Consider the following 18,440-nt stretch of genomic DNA (forward strand, 5'->3'; position numbering starts at 1 on the left):
TTAAGAGGACATGTATACAGGCCATAATCTGGCCATAAATAACAATTTAAGTCCCAAAGAATTTTGAAATTTGTTAAATCTTGACCGGGTATAACAAATGAATGCAATGAAGAAATAATGGCTAATGTTTTTCTGTTTGATCATATTTTGAATAACATACTTTTGTTATCTGATCATGTAAGCAGTGAGCTAATCTACTCCATAGTCTCCAAATACAATCTGGTTCCTTGATGAATTCTCTGTTCCTACCCAAAAGCTCTAACACCGACTGACAGAACTCTAGGTAACCAGTTCCATTCTCCAAACCAACAGATGTTAAATTACTGAATATGGTCATATACCTTAATAAAAGAAAATATAAAACATAAATTAAATAGTATTACAGTCACACTTATATGAAGCAAGTCAATAACTTCATAGACCTGTTAAAATAATATAGAAAAATCTTTCTGGCTAGCTTTTGTCATGCTATTTTTTTAATTAGTTTATCGCAATATAAGATTGCTATATCTGGGCTATTGAACATTTAAAGATGACGAAGAGAATAGTTATTTCAAAGAGAGCAACTTTTCTTAAATCACCATAATTGAATAAATTTCACATGTTATTTAGAAAAGCTTTAAATTCTGTTTAAAATTTAAAAATAAATGGTATTGAAAAATTAGGATGCTTATTGGTATAAAACAGCTAATAATGTCCACTAATTCATTGAAGCATCTGTTGTAATTTGTTACTTACTTTTCACTTCTCTGTGATCTGGACAAAACAGAAGGAGTTAATAAAAGTTCCATTAGAAACAACGCAGGACTTCCCTGAAATATACAGTGGATTCCTGTTTAATACATCATCTCTTTATTGACAAATTCATGGCAAATCGTAAAAATTTTCAAAACCAGAAAACATTACTAAAAGTATCATGATTGAGATTTAATAATGAAATTTGACTAACAAATCAATTTTACTAGCACTTGATTTCTTTATCAAATCTGCTGCTCAATGCAATTTTAGTTATTATCTTTAATTCTTTTCATCTTAAACTTTTTTGGTCTATTTTTTCACTGTACAATTTAGTTATATTTTAATACAAATTTAATCTGAAAACATTAATTTTGGTGTTCTGACAGATTAACAGCATCCTTATCTTGATGTTCTGACAGATTGACAGCATCCTTATCTTGATGTTCTGACAGATTAACAGCATCCTTATCTTGATGTTCTGACAGATTAACAGCATCCTTATCTTGATGTTTATATACTATGATTAGAACTGACTGACTGCCACAGCTAAGGTGGTAACAATGATCTGTCACAGCTAAGGTGGTAACAATGATCTGTTACAGCTAAGGTGGTAACAATGATCTGTTACAGCTAAGGTGGTAACAATGATCTGTTACAGCTAAGGTGGTAACAATAATCTGTTACAGCTAAGGTGGTAACAATGATCTGTTACAGCTAAGGTGGTAACAATGACCTGTTACAGCTAAGGTGGTAACAATGATCTGTTACAGCTAAGGTGGTAACAATGATCTGTTACAGCTAAGGCGGTAACAATGATCTGTCACAGCTAAGGCGGTAACAATGATCTGTTACAGCTAAGGCGGTAACAATGATCTGCCTCAGCTAAGGCGGTAACAATGATCTGTTACAGCTAAGGTGGTAACAATGATCTGTTACAGCTAAGGTGGTAACAATGATCTGTTACAGCTAAGGTGGTAACAATGACCTGTCACAGCTAAGGTGGTAACAATGACCTGTTACAGCTAAGGTGGTAACAATGATCTGCCACAGCTAAGGTGGTAACAATGATCTGTTACAGCTAAGGTGGTAACAATGATCTGTTACAGCTAAGGTGGTAACAATGATCTGTTACAGCTAAGGTGGTAACAATGATCTGTTACAGCTAAGGTGGTAACAATAATCTGTTACAGCTAAGGTGGTAACAATGATCTGTTACAGCTAAGGTGGTAACAATGACCTGTTACAGCTAAGGTGGTAACAATGATCTGTTACAGCTAAGGTGGTAACAATGATCTGTTACAGCTAAGGCGGTAACAATGATCTGTTACAGCTAAGGCGGTAACAATGATCTGTTACAGCTAAGGCGGTAACAATGACCTGTCACAGCTAAGGTGGTAACTATGACCTGTCACAGCTAAGGTGGTAACAATGATCTGTTACAGCTAAGGTGGTAACAATGATCTGTTACAGCTAAGGTGGTAACAATGATCTGTTACAGCTAAGGTGGTAACAATGATCTGTCACAGCTAAGGTGGTAACAATGATCTGTCACAGCTAAGGTGGTAACAATGATCTGTTACAGCTAAGGTGGTAACAATGATCTGCCACAGCTAAGGTGGTAACAATGATCTGTTACAGCTAAGGTGGTAACAATGATCTGTTACAGCTAAGGTGGTAACAATGATCTGTTACAGCTAAGGTGGTAACAATGATCTGTTACAGCTAAGGTGGTAACAATGATCTGTCACAGCTAAGGTGGTAACAATGATCTGTCACAGCTAAGGTGGTAACAATGATCTGTTACAGCTAAGGTGGTAACAATGATCTGTCACAGCTAAGGTGGTAACAATGATCTGTTACAGCTAAGGTGGTAACAATGATCTGTTACAGCTAAGGTGGTAACAATGAACTGTTACAGCTAAGGTGGTAACAATGATCTATCACAGCTAAGGTGGTAACAATGATCTGTTTAAGATTCTATAGTCTGTTTGTTATGAACTTCCTCAAGCCACTGTTAACTGAGAAATTAATGCGAAATTGTCTTCCAAGTGATGGATGACTCTTTCAATGGTTCAGTATTTACTTCCCTTTAATATGTACCACTTACATGTATTTTCTCCCCATTACTAATGTTGTAAGCTGTAGAGGACAAGGATTTTCTGGGTAAACAGCAGACAGCATCAAACATTGTCTAATAAATACAAAACATTGAATTTAATATGTACCACTTTGTACATAGATATATTCATTACAATAAATCATAAACAGGTATTAATACAAAAATAACACATACTACATAATAAAAAATACAACAACTTATGAAAGGAATTGCCATAGATAAACAACTGTATGTATTACTGTGGGTTCACTATTAATCGTTGGATACACATTTTTGTGGGTTAAGTGGGTGTAGGTGAACCATGAATTCAAAACATCAACAAATTACAAATTTTCTATAGGCTTTGTATACTGAGATTAACTTAACCCACTAAATCCAATACACACGGAAATAAATGAATCCACAGTTTGTTATTACCATAGCCTAATCATCACAATTACTAGAGTATTTTAACTAACGAACTACTCACCCAGATTTTTGGAAGGTGTAAAGCCTGACTCAACACTAGAGTTTGGAACTGTGTTAAGAAGAAGGAAAACATTTCTTTAACATCAGAGGTGATTCCACTGTCAAGGACATTCTTAATATGTGCTATCAATGCAAACCAAATATGATGTAATACTGCCTCTGTAAAAAATTTAAAAAGTAAACAAAATGAATTAAGATTTTCCTTGCTTTAAATTCAATCCTTAGAAGAGGTATGACAGGTGTTTGATTAATACATGGGAAATACTTCAATATTTGCTGATTGAATTAAAGGAGATGTCTCAATGAGACAGCAACCATACAATATAAGAAACCACAAAAAGACACAAAATGCTGAACTCTTTGAATTAATTGCATCACAATTTACTCAATGATGAAAAACTCTTTCACATCAAACTGACCTGTTGTAAATTCAAACTTTAATATGTCTATAGTAGCTGTGATTAGTGGTAGTGAATGCTTCAGGAAAGCTGCTGGTCCGGTTAGAAATTCTATTTTTGGAGATTCTGAAATAAAACACAAATTTTAAAACAACAAATTTGATTAAAATAAAATGTTAGTGTTTTTATCTATACTGACTGATGTGATACAACATTTGTCAAAAATATTAGTATTATATATTATGTACATAATTTATGAAATCTCTGTAATTTAAATATTTTGATATGAGCGTCACTGATGAGTCTTATGTAGACAAAAATGTGCGTCTAGCGTACTAAATTATAATCCTGGTACCTTTGATAACTATTAAAGGATATTGAAACAAGAGGCTGTCACAACGACAGCAAACCGGATTTATTAACATTTATTTGTGTCCTGGCAATATCACAAGAACCATTACTGATGAATGGTGACAGTGAAAATTGTCAATATCAAATTTGACCTCCATTTTGTCATCAGTATCAACATATAGTATGGTATTAGTTTTCTGTTTCGCTTTTTCCAATCATATTGTGTTGTAAAATGATGCCCTTTATGGGTTCTTGATTAGATTAATAAAATTCTTATCTTATCTTATCTTATCTATTAAAATTTGAAAAGCTTAGATTGAATGGTCCATGAGTAAATGCAACAACGTGAATGGAAACGCCATTTTACGATCTTTCAAGAACCATAACTCCTGAACGGTAAAAGTCAAAATCGTCATTATTGAACTTGACCTCTATTTTGTCATCAGTAACAACATATTAAAATTTCAAAAGCTTTGGTTGAATGGTTCATGAGAAAATGTACGGACACGACGGGAAACACCATTTTTCAATCTTTCAAGAACCATAACTCCTGAACGGTAAAAGTCAAAACCGTCATTATTGAACTTGACCTCCATTTTGTCATCAGTAACAGCATATTAAAACTTTAGTAGAACAGTTCATGCATAAATGCACGGACACGACTGGAAACTCCATTTTTCAATCTTTCAAGAACCATAACTCCTGAACGGTAAAAGTCAAAATCGTCATTATTGAACATGACCTCCATTCTGTCATCAGTAACAACATATTAAAATTTGGGAAGCTTTGGTAGGACAGTTCATGCATTAATGCACGGACACGACTGGAAACTCCATTTTTCAATCTTTCAAGAACCATAACTCCTGAACAATAAAAGTCAAAATCGCCATTATTGAACTTGACCCTCGTATAGTTGTCAGTAATAACATATTACTTTGGTAGAACGGTTCATGAGTTAATGCACGGACAACATTTGATTGCTGCCCGCCTGCCAGCCCGCCCGGCCGCCGTACATCCCCAAATCAATAACCGACATTTTTGTCACAAAAATCCGGTTAATAATGACATTGTTCATTTCATAAGAACTGACCCTCACCAATGCAAACTTGATAATATAAACTATAAATATCTGTTCCTCTTACCTAATTGATATTTAACAGCTGAACCACCAATATCAGAGGGAAATTCTCCAAAGAAATGACCTATAACTTCCCATGCATATCTCTGTAGCTTATCAAACACAGGTAATCCACTAGTAGAATTAGGCAGGTTCAGATGTGGTGTCATTGGACTTATACCGGTCTGCATACCTGTCAACAATAAATTGCATTCTTTATCATTTTTATATCTCAAGAATATCATCGAAAACTACATACAGTGAAACCTTTACAGAATCTAAAAGATTTTACTATAGATTTTATGGAGAAGTTTGTTCAATTCAGTTTCTTACAAATTTAAGCTAAATATCAATTTTGTTGATTAATTCTGTTCATATATGTTCTATTTTTAATTTATTAAGTTTTCGATTGCTCAAAATCAAATGTTAGCTGAAAAAATCCAAAGTTTGTAAAATACATAAATAAAATGACAGATACATCTGAGGTTTACCAAAAATAATCATACTGTTTTATAATAATATCCTGTTTAAAAAAAAAAGAACCTACTATGGTATGTTTTTTTCAAAAATAACAAACCATATATTTGCAATAGTCGACTTCAACTGTTTATTACTTTTAAAGGCATAGGATACAGTTTTGATCCCAAAGTTACATTTTGATAAAAATTTCCATATAGACTATTTTTTACCTGATTAAATCAAATATGTAATAAAAAATATACCTTCATGTGCTACTTTTTGAGTAAAATGAGGTCGAAATTTTGTATATTTGCTCAAATTCTGATTTGTGGCCTTATTTTCCCTTTCGAAAGAAAGACATAACTTTTTTGTTTTACTAGATAAACACAAATTGTTTTTTGTTAAATAATTTGTAATTTCTGTATTTTATAAGTATCCTAATAAAAAATTCATTTTTATTCAGAAATAACTCATATTTGTCAAATGTTCATGAATGTAGAAAAAACATCATTTTTTGCTGTATATTTATCAAATTTAAAAAAATTGCACTATTTACATTTTCATGAAAATTGGCATACATAATCTTCTAGGGTAATCAAAACAAATGGCATTTAAAAAAAGAGGGGTTCATGAGTAAATGCACGGACACGACTGGAAAAGCCATTTTTCAATCTTTCAAGAATCATAACTCCTGAACGGTAATAGTCAAAATTGTCATTATTGAACTTGACCTCCATTTTGTCATCAGTAACAACACATTAAAATTTGGGAAGCTTTGGTTGAACAGTTCATGCGTAAATGCACGGACACGACTGGAAATGCCATTTTTCAATGTTTCAAGAATCATAACTCCTGAACGGTAATAGTCAAAATTGTCATTATTGAACTTGACCTCCATTATGTCATCAGTAACAACATATTAAAATTTGGGAAGCTTTGGTTGAACAGTTCATGCGTAAATGCACGGACAAGACTGGAAATGCCATTTTTCAATGTTTCAAGAACCATAACTCCTGAACGGTAAAAGTCAAAATCGTCATTATTGAACTTGACCTTCATTTTGTTGTCTGCAACAACATATTAAAATTTGAAAAGCTTTGGTTGAAAGGTTCATGAGTAAATGCATGGACAACATTTGGTTGCCAACCACCCAACTGCCCGGCCGCCAGACGTACATCCCTAAATCAATAACCGACATTTTTGTCACAAAAATCCGGTTAAAAATCAGTCAAAAACTGAATCTTTTCCCAATAAGACATAGTTTGATGTCGCGAAAATAACAATTTATGTTAGCAACCTCATTACCTCCCCTGTAACTGTATCGTATGCCCTTAATGTGTCTTGTACAATTAAACCTAATCTACTAGTGGGACCAAGTTATATAACTTATTTTACTTACGAGGAGTTCCAGTTGAAGTGCTGGTCTTGACAGATCCTCCAAGACACAAATTCAGTAAGGGCAAACATACCTAAATATAATAAAATCATTAACCAACTCTGAAAAAACTTTTATTAACCTATTTCAAGTTTGATAAAAATTCAAAATCACCCGATTCTTATCAATTTGTTGTATAATACTAATAGAGCAAAGCATGTTTTATGAAAGTAGCATTCCATGAAATACATGGATACCTAAAACCTACAACTATCTCACTCTTACATTGCAGTACAATATTTAAAATCAAAATTTGTTTTTTGTTTTAATATTGTTTTGTATATAAATCAAGCTGTATTGCTTTTGAAACCTTCACAATTTCAGGGCCCTTTATAGCTTTCTATGCCATATGGGTTTTCCTTATTGTTGAAGGCCAAACGATGACTTATGGTTGCTACCTTTTACATCATTTTGGTTTCTAGAGGAGAGTCGTCTCATTGGCAATCATACCACATCTTTTCATATTGATATGGTATGTTGATTGAAATTATTTTTTGTAAGATTTTACAGAAAGGACCTGTTCTATAAAAGTTGTCAAGTTTTTTTTTAAAAGTAATATAGTCAAATGGTTGGTTCTAGGACATATTTTCTTAATAAACATATATAATCGGTTTTTACAGTTTCATTTTAAAAATCAATGTCATCAATATCAAATGCTTAATATTACCTGAAATTGCATGATCCTTAATGTGGTTTTACTAGCATTTATTTTTGAAAGTTGAATTTATAGAATAATAAAGTTTTTGATCAATGCTTGGACATTTACTGACCAATTTTAAAGTTAATACACAGACAATATTTAAAACCAACAATTCATACCTGGTCAAAATATACTGCTGCCTTGCTACCCAGCTTGGTTATGAAGAACCACCATATTTTAAACTTTTCCACTGCTACTGGCTCAGTTTTAGCATTGTTGAACTTGAAAACTTGCATTATCAACTTTATACGTTTAGAATCGGATAAAATGCCTGTAAAAATAAATATCCAAGTACACATTTCATGAAAACTTGCATTTGTGTATATGTTATATAATTTAAAGTATTTGTGAATTCAGACAATCGCCTTTTCCATCAAAATTACCCAGAATAGAGGATGAAAAAAGATGTGAAAATAAAGAATTTATTGTTTTGCATTATACACTGATACAGTTTAGTTGATGTATAAAAACAGTAACAACATCCAAAAATACCGTTTAATGAAAACCTTGTTTAAATCTGATAGTCAATAGGGTCAGACAAGAATTGTATGTTAGCAATGAGAAAATTCTTAAAATTTACAAGATATCAGTTGAAATTTTTATTATCTGTTTCTGGAGTTGTAAATACACTTATCATTTTGAAAAATTCTTTTCTTCTAAAAATTTATAATGTCAGTTGAGAAATTGAGTGTTATTTGGTTCTATAATGTACATACTGATGTCAGTAGAGAAATTAAGAATCAACTGTTTCCATGCTCTGAAAGCTTCGATCTTTACTTCAGCATTTATACTTTTAAATCCTTCCTCTACTAACGGTAACATCTGGTTGATAAAGTTTCCATAATGTAATTCCTGAAAAAAAAAGAAAAACAAATAGAAACAGATAAATACAATTTTGCATTTATACACATTCAGTATATAGCTTTACCTCCTATATCAACAATACATGATCAAGATGCTTGAATTAAAAATAAAATTTTCAGAAATATTTCCTTTCATTTATAATTAAATTCGATGGTTAAAATAGGATATATATTTAAATCAACATTTCTTGTATTTTTAGGGTAATCAAAGTAATACAATGTCAAATTTAAAACATACAAGAAAAACATGCTTACCCTATCAGCATTTTTATTGTTAGTATATATACAAGCTGCTAGTATTTGATAAGGCCTCAATTTACATTTCACTGCATTCAATTAAATGATGTGAAAATTACTTAAGAAAGTCTGTGAACAGCAGAAGAACTTAAAACTATTCCAACTAAATGCTTTTTATCAACAAATTAAACGTGAAAACTTGAAATTAATTCTAAATCAGAAAATAAGATAACATCAAAAGATGAAACCATGTCCAGCATGTTCCAATATGTAAATAGTTTTAAATTGTAAATGAAATTAAGTTCAAAGACAGATGTACATGTTCTTTTAATAAAAAAAACTGGCAGACAAATCACTGATAACATCTCTTTAACTTGTTCTGTGCAACACATTATATAAACCTGAAAACTTGAGAATGAGATCCCTGGAAAAGGCAAGAAATATAATTCATCCAACAAGTCAGCTATCAAATATATTATTGACCTCATGCACATTTATTTTTCATGCATAGTTGCAAATAATCCTAATATAGAAATCTTGATATTGACCAAGTCTAAGCCTTAGAAAAACTACAGAAGCAAAACTTTAATGTCAAGGTTAGGTGACAACTTTATAATTTGGTCTCACATAAACTTTAACCTATTTGAAAAAGGGATACCATATAATGGTATTTTACAAGGGTTGATCCAGTCTGAATGTTCAGTCCTTTAAAGAACTGATGCTACTTTTATCATCAAAATAGAATAAAAGAGGGACGAAAGATACCAGAGGGACAGTCAAACTCATAAATCGAAATAAACTGACAATGACATAAACCACTTTCCATGATTATCAGGGAACAAATATGTGAACAGTCAAAATAATTTAAAACTTTATCATGAATTTTGTAACTGACTTATTTACTGCAAATATGTGAAGGACAAGCAAAACAGTCCAACATGACAGTTGAATGTTAAAACAAAATCTAATATTGTATCCTGTTACCTGCAATATCTGAAAAAATAAATCACAAAAATAACTGAAACTTAGCTTTTATACAAGGTGAAACATTTTGTGTCAATTAAAAGGGTTTTCTAGGACATGTGAAAATATTCATTATGCTTAAAAAAATCTTCATACAGAAATGCATAAAAAGTTCATAGCACTTTTGCTTATAAAATTGTTTTTATTTCTTCAATTTTTAGTTAAATTCTACTATTGATGTGAAATTTAAAAATCAACATGGGAACAAACAGTGACAATTCTTGAACTAATGCATGTGTTGTTTGGTCACTCAATTTTTAATATTTGAATTCTAGGTTCTTACATTAGTATTCTACAAATAAACAAACATATACTGTTGTTGTAAAATATTGAACTATTATAAATTTGTTCAGTAAAGGTATGATTTATTAAGCTATTATCCAGTATAACCATGTGAACTTACCTTCCCCAGAACATGCACATACAATGACCATAATCTTAATGCATGTACTTCCTGTTTCTCGCTCATCATTTTCTTTAACTCTGGTCCAATGGCCTATAATATATAACATGTTTAGATAGGTTAATATTGTCTACTGTAAATTTGATTTTTAAGTTTGTTACAATCTATCCCAAGCATTATCTTTATAGGAGCCTAACAGTTGATTTAAGTATATAATTTGTAGGCTCAAATTCTACTTTGCTTACCTTGTATCTAATTATATGTTTGATATAGTCAATTGGACAATCCAGGAAAGACAGTGTTCCAGCTAGGCCGTTTTCAGAGGGCGCGGCGCCCGCCCTTTTCCGAGTGGCGCCCTGTGCCCTTTTTACAGTTTCAAGGGCGCCCTGCCTTTTTTGAAGATCGATTGCATATTAATTTGCGTATTGATATGATACGCTAATTACTAAATTTTACCTGGGGAAAAGATTGACTTTGTTTACCACCCCAAGCTAATCAATGGTTACAACTGGTGTCATAATCTGTTGTTATAGGTAATCCGTTTATCGGATGGGTCATTAATGATCATCAACATTAATTCGTTCAAATAGAATCGGTCAGTCAGCAATTATCTTTGAAGAAATGTGCATACAACAACTTGGGCACAATTTGCGATGTTTACCGTAGTTTCATGGAAGAAACGTAATGACAGAAAGTTGGAAAACCATTATAAACTCGTCGAAGACATTGTTTTACTTGTTTTCTGTAAAATAAACAGAAAATTCAGATGTATTTGTCATTGACTGCCTTCATTTTTGATACGAAAATAACAAAATCGGCCACCATATTGTGACCATATTTACATCATATTTACGTACTGTTTATAATCCTCCAAAGAAGGAGCACACCCGAATAAAGAAAGATAACTCAATCTGATTTTTTTCCTAGCATTGAGTAACCCATTTACATATTCTAAAATGGGTCTCCATACTTCTTGCTTAAGAATATATATGTTTAGGTATTTATTTTGAGTTATGGGAAAAGTTACAGAGGGTCTTAGTAGCAGTGTTGGTAGGGTGCCTTGGTCATCTTTTTCTGTATTCTTTATTTTTGATACTATTTTTCACTGTTGCTTTATATCCTAAAATTGTGAATTTACTGAGCACAGCTGTTTTGTGCTGTATTGCCATCAAGCACAGCAGGGGTAGAAAGGTGAAACTGGTAAAATGTGGTAGACCATAGAAACAGTATGAAACAGATCTTCTTTCAAAACATACTGCATATAAAGTTCAACTGTGCCAAGCAATGATAAAAAAACTTGTGTGACAAGCTGCTTGACAAGTTTTTCAGCCTTAAAAGTAGAAAGATAGAGTTCTATATGGGCTAAAGATGTTGTTCTTGTATAACCTGTGATTCAACGAATAAACACAAATGTTTGATTAACATCTTTTATTAAAATATGCCCTTTTCATATTATCATATCGCGCGTTAAATGCCCTTTTTCAGGATTGGCACCCTGCCCTTTTGAAAACCTAGCTGGAACACTGAAAGAGAACATAGATATAATAGATATACTTTCATCCAAGATGGGTTCTAATTGGTAAAATGAGATGACAGACATCAAGTTTGCTATCCCTCTTTGTCAGGTAAGCCAATATTAAATGTTAAGTGCTTCTAATTATGATATGTCTCCTACAAACTGCATAACAACTAAATATTCAAATAATCAGATTTTTTTACTCAAATTTAATTATAATCTATTACTTGTATGCAGAAATTTCCTTTAATTGTAATAGTATATATATCATTTTATTCTGGTATCACCGGAAGTTGAACAAAGGTATACAGAAATCAAAGAGCTGAAGAGCTCTGAGGGAAAAGACGGCCATTGTTTCAATTTTTAGGGGGGTATCTTTTGATAGTCTACATACAAAGAATGAGCAAAAGAACAGCTAGAACATATAGAAAGGCTGACAATAATGAAACTAATTGTTGTCTATTGTTATTTCATTTCCTTAGTCAAGAATTCATCATAGAGGCAATTTGGACCAATGAGATCTGCACCTTCTAAATGAAAACATTTGATTAAAGTTGGGAGTTAATTATCTAAAATTCAATTGAATTTAACAACTGCTACAATATATTTTAGAAATTTAATTATGTACACCTGAACGGCAGGCTAAGACCATTCTCAATTTTTTGTGACAGTATTCTCGAGAAAGTGAGGACTTAAAAATCTATTCAGTTTTAATTTTCCATTGATAGAGTTCCCAGTTACAACTCTCATCACAGGGATACATGTTCTTATAAAATCAAATATGATTGATATAAGCTGTGTGAAGTTTGTTTCCAGATCCCACATTTTGATATATCTGTAAAATTCATGAATAAATAGCTTTAAACTACAAAAAGCAATATTTAAAATTTTTTTTTTTTTTTAAATGACCACTACAATAATTATGTTGGTATGCAAAATTATTTTTTATTTGACTACTTATCATATATATATATACTTAATGTGACATTTTTAATGTTCAGATACATTAACTTTCATTTTAGTGGGTAGTTACTCATCAATTGAGGTGCTCCTTAATTGGACATTTTCAATTGGCAGTTTATGGTTCATTGTCCTAAACCGCAACATTGTTATTACATCTTTATCTTCAAGTACAGTACGCCCAAGGAGTTTGTAATCCCAAACTCCATACTCCGATATTTTTCCTGGTGTAACACCAGGAAACTCCGACATCCCTCCCAAAATTCTCGGAGAAATTTGGGAGTATTCCCTCCGACTTCCGTGTAAATCCGCTACCTTTTGTTTATTGTATTAATGTAATTAAACAATTGTATTTCCTGTCTATTGATTATCAGGTTATATCTGATTGCTTGAAACAAATGAAAGATTAAAATAAAAAGCAAAACGTTGTTGTTAATTCTTTCAATTACTCTGTACATTTTAATCAAGTTTTTAAACAACTATATTTGATTTTGACTTCCGTTTTTTTATCAGTAAATAAATATTTAATTCACTAAAAGAGATATAATTGTGCAACAATAAACGGAGACTAACGTTGAATAAATGAGGGCAGTTTAAAGAAAAATTACACGTCTCAAAGTTTTTTATACTACAAGTAAAAAAGAAAATATTATTCCTTATCTGTTATGCTAATAATTCTACGCCATTTCCATTTTACGATTACAAAATAAAAGTTTTAAAATCCAAAACGTTGTTGTTAATGCTTTCAATTGCATTAAAGTTTTATAAAAAAAATCTATACTTGATTATGACCTCGTTTTTTATTTATCGGTAATTGATATAACTTACGAAAAGAGACATACTTGCGTGAAAATAAACGGAAACTAACGATGAAGGTATAAAATGTGAGCAGTGAGTTTAAAGAAAATTACGTGACTTAAAACTTGTATATGCAAGTAAAAAAGAAAATACTATTCACCATTCGTTATGCTTAATAAGTCTACGGCATTTTCTCTTCACGATTAGCATTACTTTAGGATATAATACATTTCGGCTACAACAGGAATACTTCTATAGCTGCATCAACTCGTCGTTGCATAATATTCATTTACGCACAATGAATGTAAACCTTTGTGTTGTATTTAGAACAGTTATCTTTAAATATTTTTAAAACAATTAATTGCCGTGGGAAGACGACACGCATCTCAGTGATCAACAGTGCGTGATTGAACTTGAACTTGACTTCGCTCACAATATTGAATGCTAAAAATAGTGACATCAATTTTGTCCACGAGATTTTTATTTGGCGGGAAATAGTATCATGTAACAGTAAACTCAGGTGACCTTTCTGGATAACCGTGGGAAAATGCATGTAATGATTGACATTTGTGTGCGTTAAGATTGAGGCTCTAGAAGGTCCTTTTACAATTGATTAACCGGATTCTAAATTTTATTCCTTTTCTGAATAAACGAACATCAGCCTTTTATTTATACGTTTCTCAGTCAACAGAGGACATAAACCTGGACATTATTTATACTTCCATAGTCAACACTATACATTAATGGTAGATGAAAACAGGATGCATGTCGTTCAGTTCCTGATGGGCGTTGGTAGAGATCCTCTGTGAAAATGTGTCGATCGTAAAAATCCGATCCACATTTTTTTTTACATATTTCTTTCTTGTACGATATAATTTCATTTTAATATTCTATAGTATAAATTGTTGAAATACTTCTTTTTATATTTCGCCGAGGACTTTTAACGAGCAGTAAAATACGGGTTGCGCCAATCCAATTTTATTTTTAAATAATAAAAGATCAATAACAGATCATAACAGATAAAAAACACATGATTTTATTTCTTCATATAATTAAATAAGGTTGTGATGATTGTGTTGTGTCTGGGCGGGGAATTATCTCAGTATTTATGAATATAGGGCTGCCACATTGCATACAAAACTATTTGTCACTTTACAGTTTCTTTTTTAAATTCAAATATTTCAAGTCGGTAATCTACCGAGGTAGTGAAACATAATATTTTACATTTCAAAATAAATTAAAAGTAACAGAGTTCACTTGTTGGTCCGATAAATTAACTCTAGGGTTTGATTTAGATTGGACAAATTACCGTAAAAACATCATTTTGTTTTAAGCCAGTTGATATTAATTATATAATATTGAACTATTAATGAACCGGATATTCACTGAGTAGGTCATAAAAGGTTCTAATTGTGGTAAAATCATCTTTGTTGAAACTTTGTTGAAAAAACAAAAATTATGACCTGATCGGACTATAATGAAAATACTAAATAAGTGTTTTATTCGTATTTTTATACGTTTTTACGTTTTATTTAATATGACAATGACATGGGCATATACATACAAGAATAATTATCTTATTTTAAATAAAAATGTCACATTTTATCTGACAATGAATGGACATTTAAATAACGTATTTTAAAGCACACAGGTGCAATCAAGATCGATTAAATGTACAAAGGTAATAAATCTGGCTAATCCGATTATGATGTCACGCGTCATTAATTTTCAGTTCATCCGATGGGCAATAAACCAATTAACAGCCACGCGGTGTTGGGAGAGAATCTTTGGAGGAAATTGGGAGTAGAATCCGTGATTCGCGGTGTCACACCGCTACACTCGGAAATCGGTGATAAAAGTTCGCGATTACAAACTCTCTGGGCGTACTGTACGTTAAGGTGACATGTGTTCGAAATTGTGTGATGTCTTGTATAGGCGATAATTCAGGGTTTTAGGCGAATCGTTTACCTTTCCTGACCATGACTGTGTAAACTGATCTTCTACAGTGTTCTAAGTCTTTGTTTAATTATCGATTTAAAAATTTGATGTTAGGTGATGTGTTTTGGAACGCCCATAAGTAAGAGAATCCACAATTGTCTAGAATACTTTTCATCTTGTCTAACGATCGCAATCGAAATGTTGTTTCTTGTGCTAACTTGAAAAGGTATCTAAACATTACAGCAGCAGGCTTACTTTCTTTACCGGTAATTAACTTTGTCCAATAAGATACAATTCTAGTTTTTATATCTATTTCTAGGGGATACAGACCCAGTTCTTCATAAATGAAGTCGTTTTGAGTAGATGGCTTAAGATGTAAAAGAAGCTTAAACAAGAATGTGTCCTCAGTACACGAATGCCCCACTCGCACTATCATTTTCCATGTTCAGTGGACCGTGAAATTTGGATAAAAACTCTAATTTGGCATTAAAATTAGAAAGATCATATCATAGGGAACATGTGTACTAAGTTTGAAGTCGATTGGACTTCAACTTCATCAAAAACTACCTTGACCAAAAACTTTAACCTGAAGTGGGACAGACGGACAGACGAACGAACGGAACGGACGGACGAACGGACGCACAGACCAGAAAACAAAATGCCCCTCTACTATCGTAGGTGGGGCATAAAAATTTAGTTTGAACTCTTTTTAGTACATCTATGTTTTCGTAACCCCATATTTCGCATTCATATAGCAGAATAGGTTTTACCAGTAAGTCAAATAAATCTACGTGGCATTTAATTGATAAATTGTGAATTCTTCCCTTCCTTAAAACTTCGTACATTGCACTTATTGCTTTGTCCTTTAGATGTTGTTTGCATTGTTTAAAGCTGCCTGTTTTGCTGAAAATAATTCCTAAGTAGTTAAAAGTTTTTTAAAGTTTCAATATGATGATTGTTGAATCGGAAAAGGGGAGGGTTTGTTGTTCTTCCTTTGAAAAAATTAAGATCTTAGTTTTAGCAACATTTACTCGCATCTTCCTGGTTTCGCAATACTTTTTAAATTTGTTAAGTGCATGTTGCAGTTGGTCAGGTGATTCTGCCATGATTACAGTGTCATCTGCGTAGAGATTTATGAATAATTTCAGTAAAGTTCCAAGTTTTTCCTCTATATCTTTACTTATTGTGTTCAAACCTAAAACATTTTCCGAAATGAGATAGTCTTCTAGGTCATTCAAGTATAAAGAAAATAAAAACGGTGACAGATTTTCTCCTTGTCTGACACCTATTTCACAAGCAAACCGTTCACAAATTTGTCCATTATAGCTCAAGCTGGATTTAATATTCTGGTACATGCTAAAAATAGTATTAAACATTTTCCCCTTTATATTGTTGTTCAACATTTCAAACCATAAGAAATTACAAATGCGCAAAATAGTTTCTTTTTTGAGTGTTGTAAAACTTCAATTAGAGAGTTCAGGAGAAACTCGCAATCAATTGTTGAGTATTTTTCTAGGAAACCATTTTGATTTTCTTTAAGAAGAGATGTTTGTTCTGCGAATTTTTTAAGCATTCATTTAAAACCGCTATAAAGACTTTTCTGAAACAGCTCACAATAGTTATTGGTCTGTAATTTTTGGGGTTGTGTTTGTCACCTTGGTCTTGTAGACAGGTTTTATCATTCCTTGGACCCATTGTTTGGGGATTTTTCCGGAGTCGAAAACTAGGTTGAAAATTTTCACATATATGTCTATGAGAACAGGGGCGAATGTTTTTAAATATTCATTAATCAGTTTGTCTTCGGTGCATGTCTTGTTATTTTTCAGATTTTTCAGCGCTTTAAGAATTTCATGTTTTGTCTGCTATTTAACTCATCGTTTATTTCTTCGTGGGCAATATTACTTTCAATTTGTTGTTCTTCTGTATCATCTCGCAGATCACTGTTTAACTCTTTGAAATATGAGACCTATTTGTCAAAATCAATATTAGGCTGAGCTGTACTTTTTTTCCTTAGCATCCTTTTGCTTTAGATCATCCATTTTCTTTCGGAAATCGCTTCTGTATTTCTTATAAGCTTTGTTCATTGTATTTTTATATCTCTTCTCGGCATCTGAAACAAGTACATGCTCTGTGGAACGGTGACTTATTTTTATTTCGTTTCATCTTACGAAATTCTGACCTAGCGGCTTTGCAGTCATGGTCAAACCGCGGTTTATTTTTTCTATTTTCTGACTTCTTTCTTGCACAGACTTTAAACCCTAAAGTTTTTCCCGCTGAATTTATTAGCACTTTGCCTATTTTACTGATAGGTAAAACTATATGTTTGTCACAAATCAATTGTTGCAATAATTCCCAGGTCTTGAATGTAAGACACATTGAATTTTTGTGTTAACTTACCACTTTATATTCATCCAAAATTGGTTTCGACCACAAACTGATATTGTCCTTTGTAAAGACTTCCCTTGCTATTGATAAAAGTTGAGATCCAATCTGGGGAACCAGATGAACCAATGATAATAAAGTTGTCTTTCCCCAGTCCCCAAGGTTCTCTTTCATCCCTTCTGTGTCTTGCTGATATAACCTGAAATATATGGCCTTCTGTTAAAATGTTGGTTCTTATTTCTAACAATAAAATTACAATTTGAAAAAATAATACAAAATCAAAGTTAATTCCTGTAAAATTTCTTATAAGTAGCAAATCATTAAAGAAGTCTGTGATTGCTCTATTGTCATGTTTTTTCTTGTTCCATTTTTCTTAAACAATTATTTAAAAAACGAAAAATTATCTAGTGCTGATTGTTTTCTCATTTGAGTTTTCTTGAAAAGACTTTAAATATTTCAGTTATTCAGGCTAATAACTTATTCATATTATAATTTATTCCTGAAAACCTTGATGCATGTTATTCACATTAACTTA

At 32.0% G+C, this 18,440-nt stretch overlaps 1 protein-coding gene across 1 annotated transcript in view; it reads right to left on the reverse strand.

Annotated features, from left to right (window-relative positions):
• Positions 1-18,440, reverse strand: part of LOC139513665 (telomere-associated protein RIF1-like) — a 55,197-nt gene that overhangs the window by 31,535 nt on the left and 5,222 nt on the right. Inside the window, exons 6-16 of the mRNA XM_071302360.1 lie at positions 17,921-18,104; positions 10,312-10,404; positions 8,502-8,637; positions 7,905-8,056; positions 7,050-7,119; positions 5,217-5,384; positions 3,745-3,849; positions 3,327-3,484; positions 2,846-2,929; positions 739-812; positions 161-341 (exon numbers count right to left, since the gene is read on the reverse strand). Of these exons, the coding sequence (XP_071158461.1) occupies positions 161-341; positions 739-812; positions 2,846-2,929; positions 3,327-3,484; positions 3,745-3,849; positions 5,217-5,384; positions 7,050-7,119; positions 7,905-8,056; positions 8,502-8,637; positions 10,312-10,404; positions 17,921-18,104 (1,405 nt within the window). The remainder of the gene's footprint in view (positions 1-160; positions 342-738; positions 813-2,845; positions 2,930-3,326; positions 3,485-3,744; positions 3,850-5,216; positions 5,385-7,049; positions 7,120-7,904; positions 8,057-8,501; positions 8,638-10,311; positions 10,405-17,920; positions 18,105-18,440) is intronic.

This window comes from Mytilus edulis, chromosome 2 (assembly GCF_963676685.1).
Source record: "Mytilus edulis chromosome 2, xbMytEdul2.2, whole genome shotgun sequence".
NCBI classification, from domain to species: domain Eukaryota; kingdom Metazoa; phylum Mollusca; class Bivalvia; order Mytilida; family Mytilidae; genus Mytilus; species Mytilus edulis.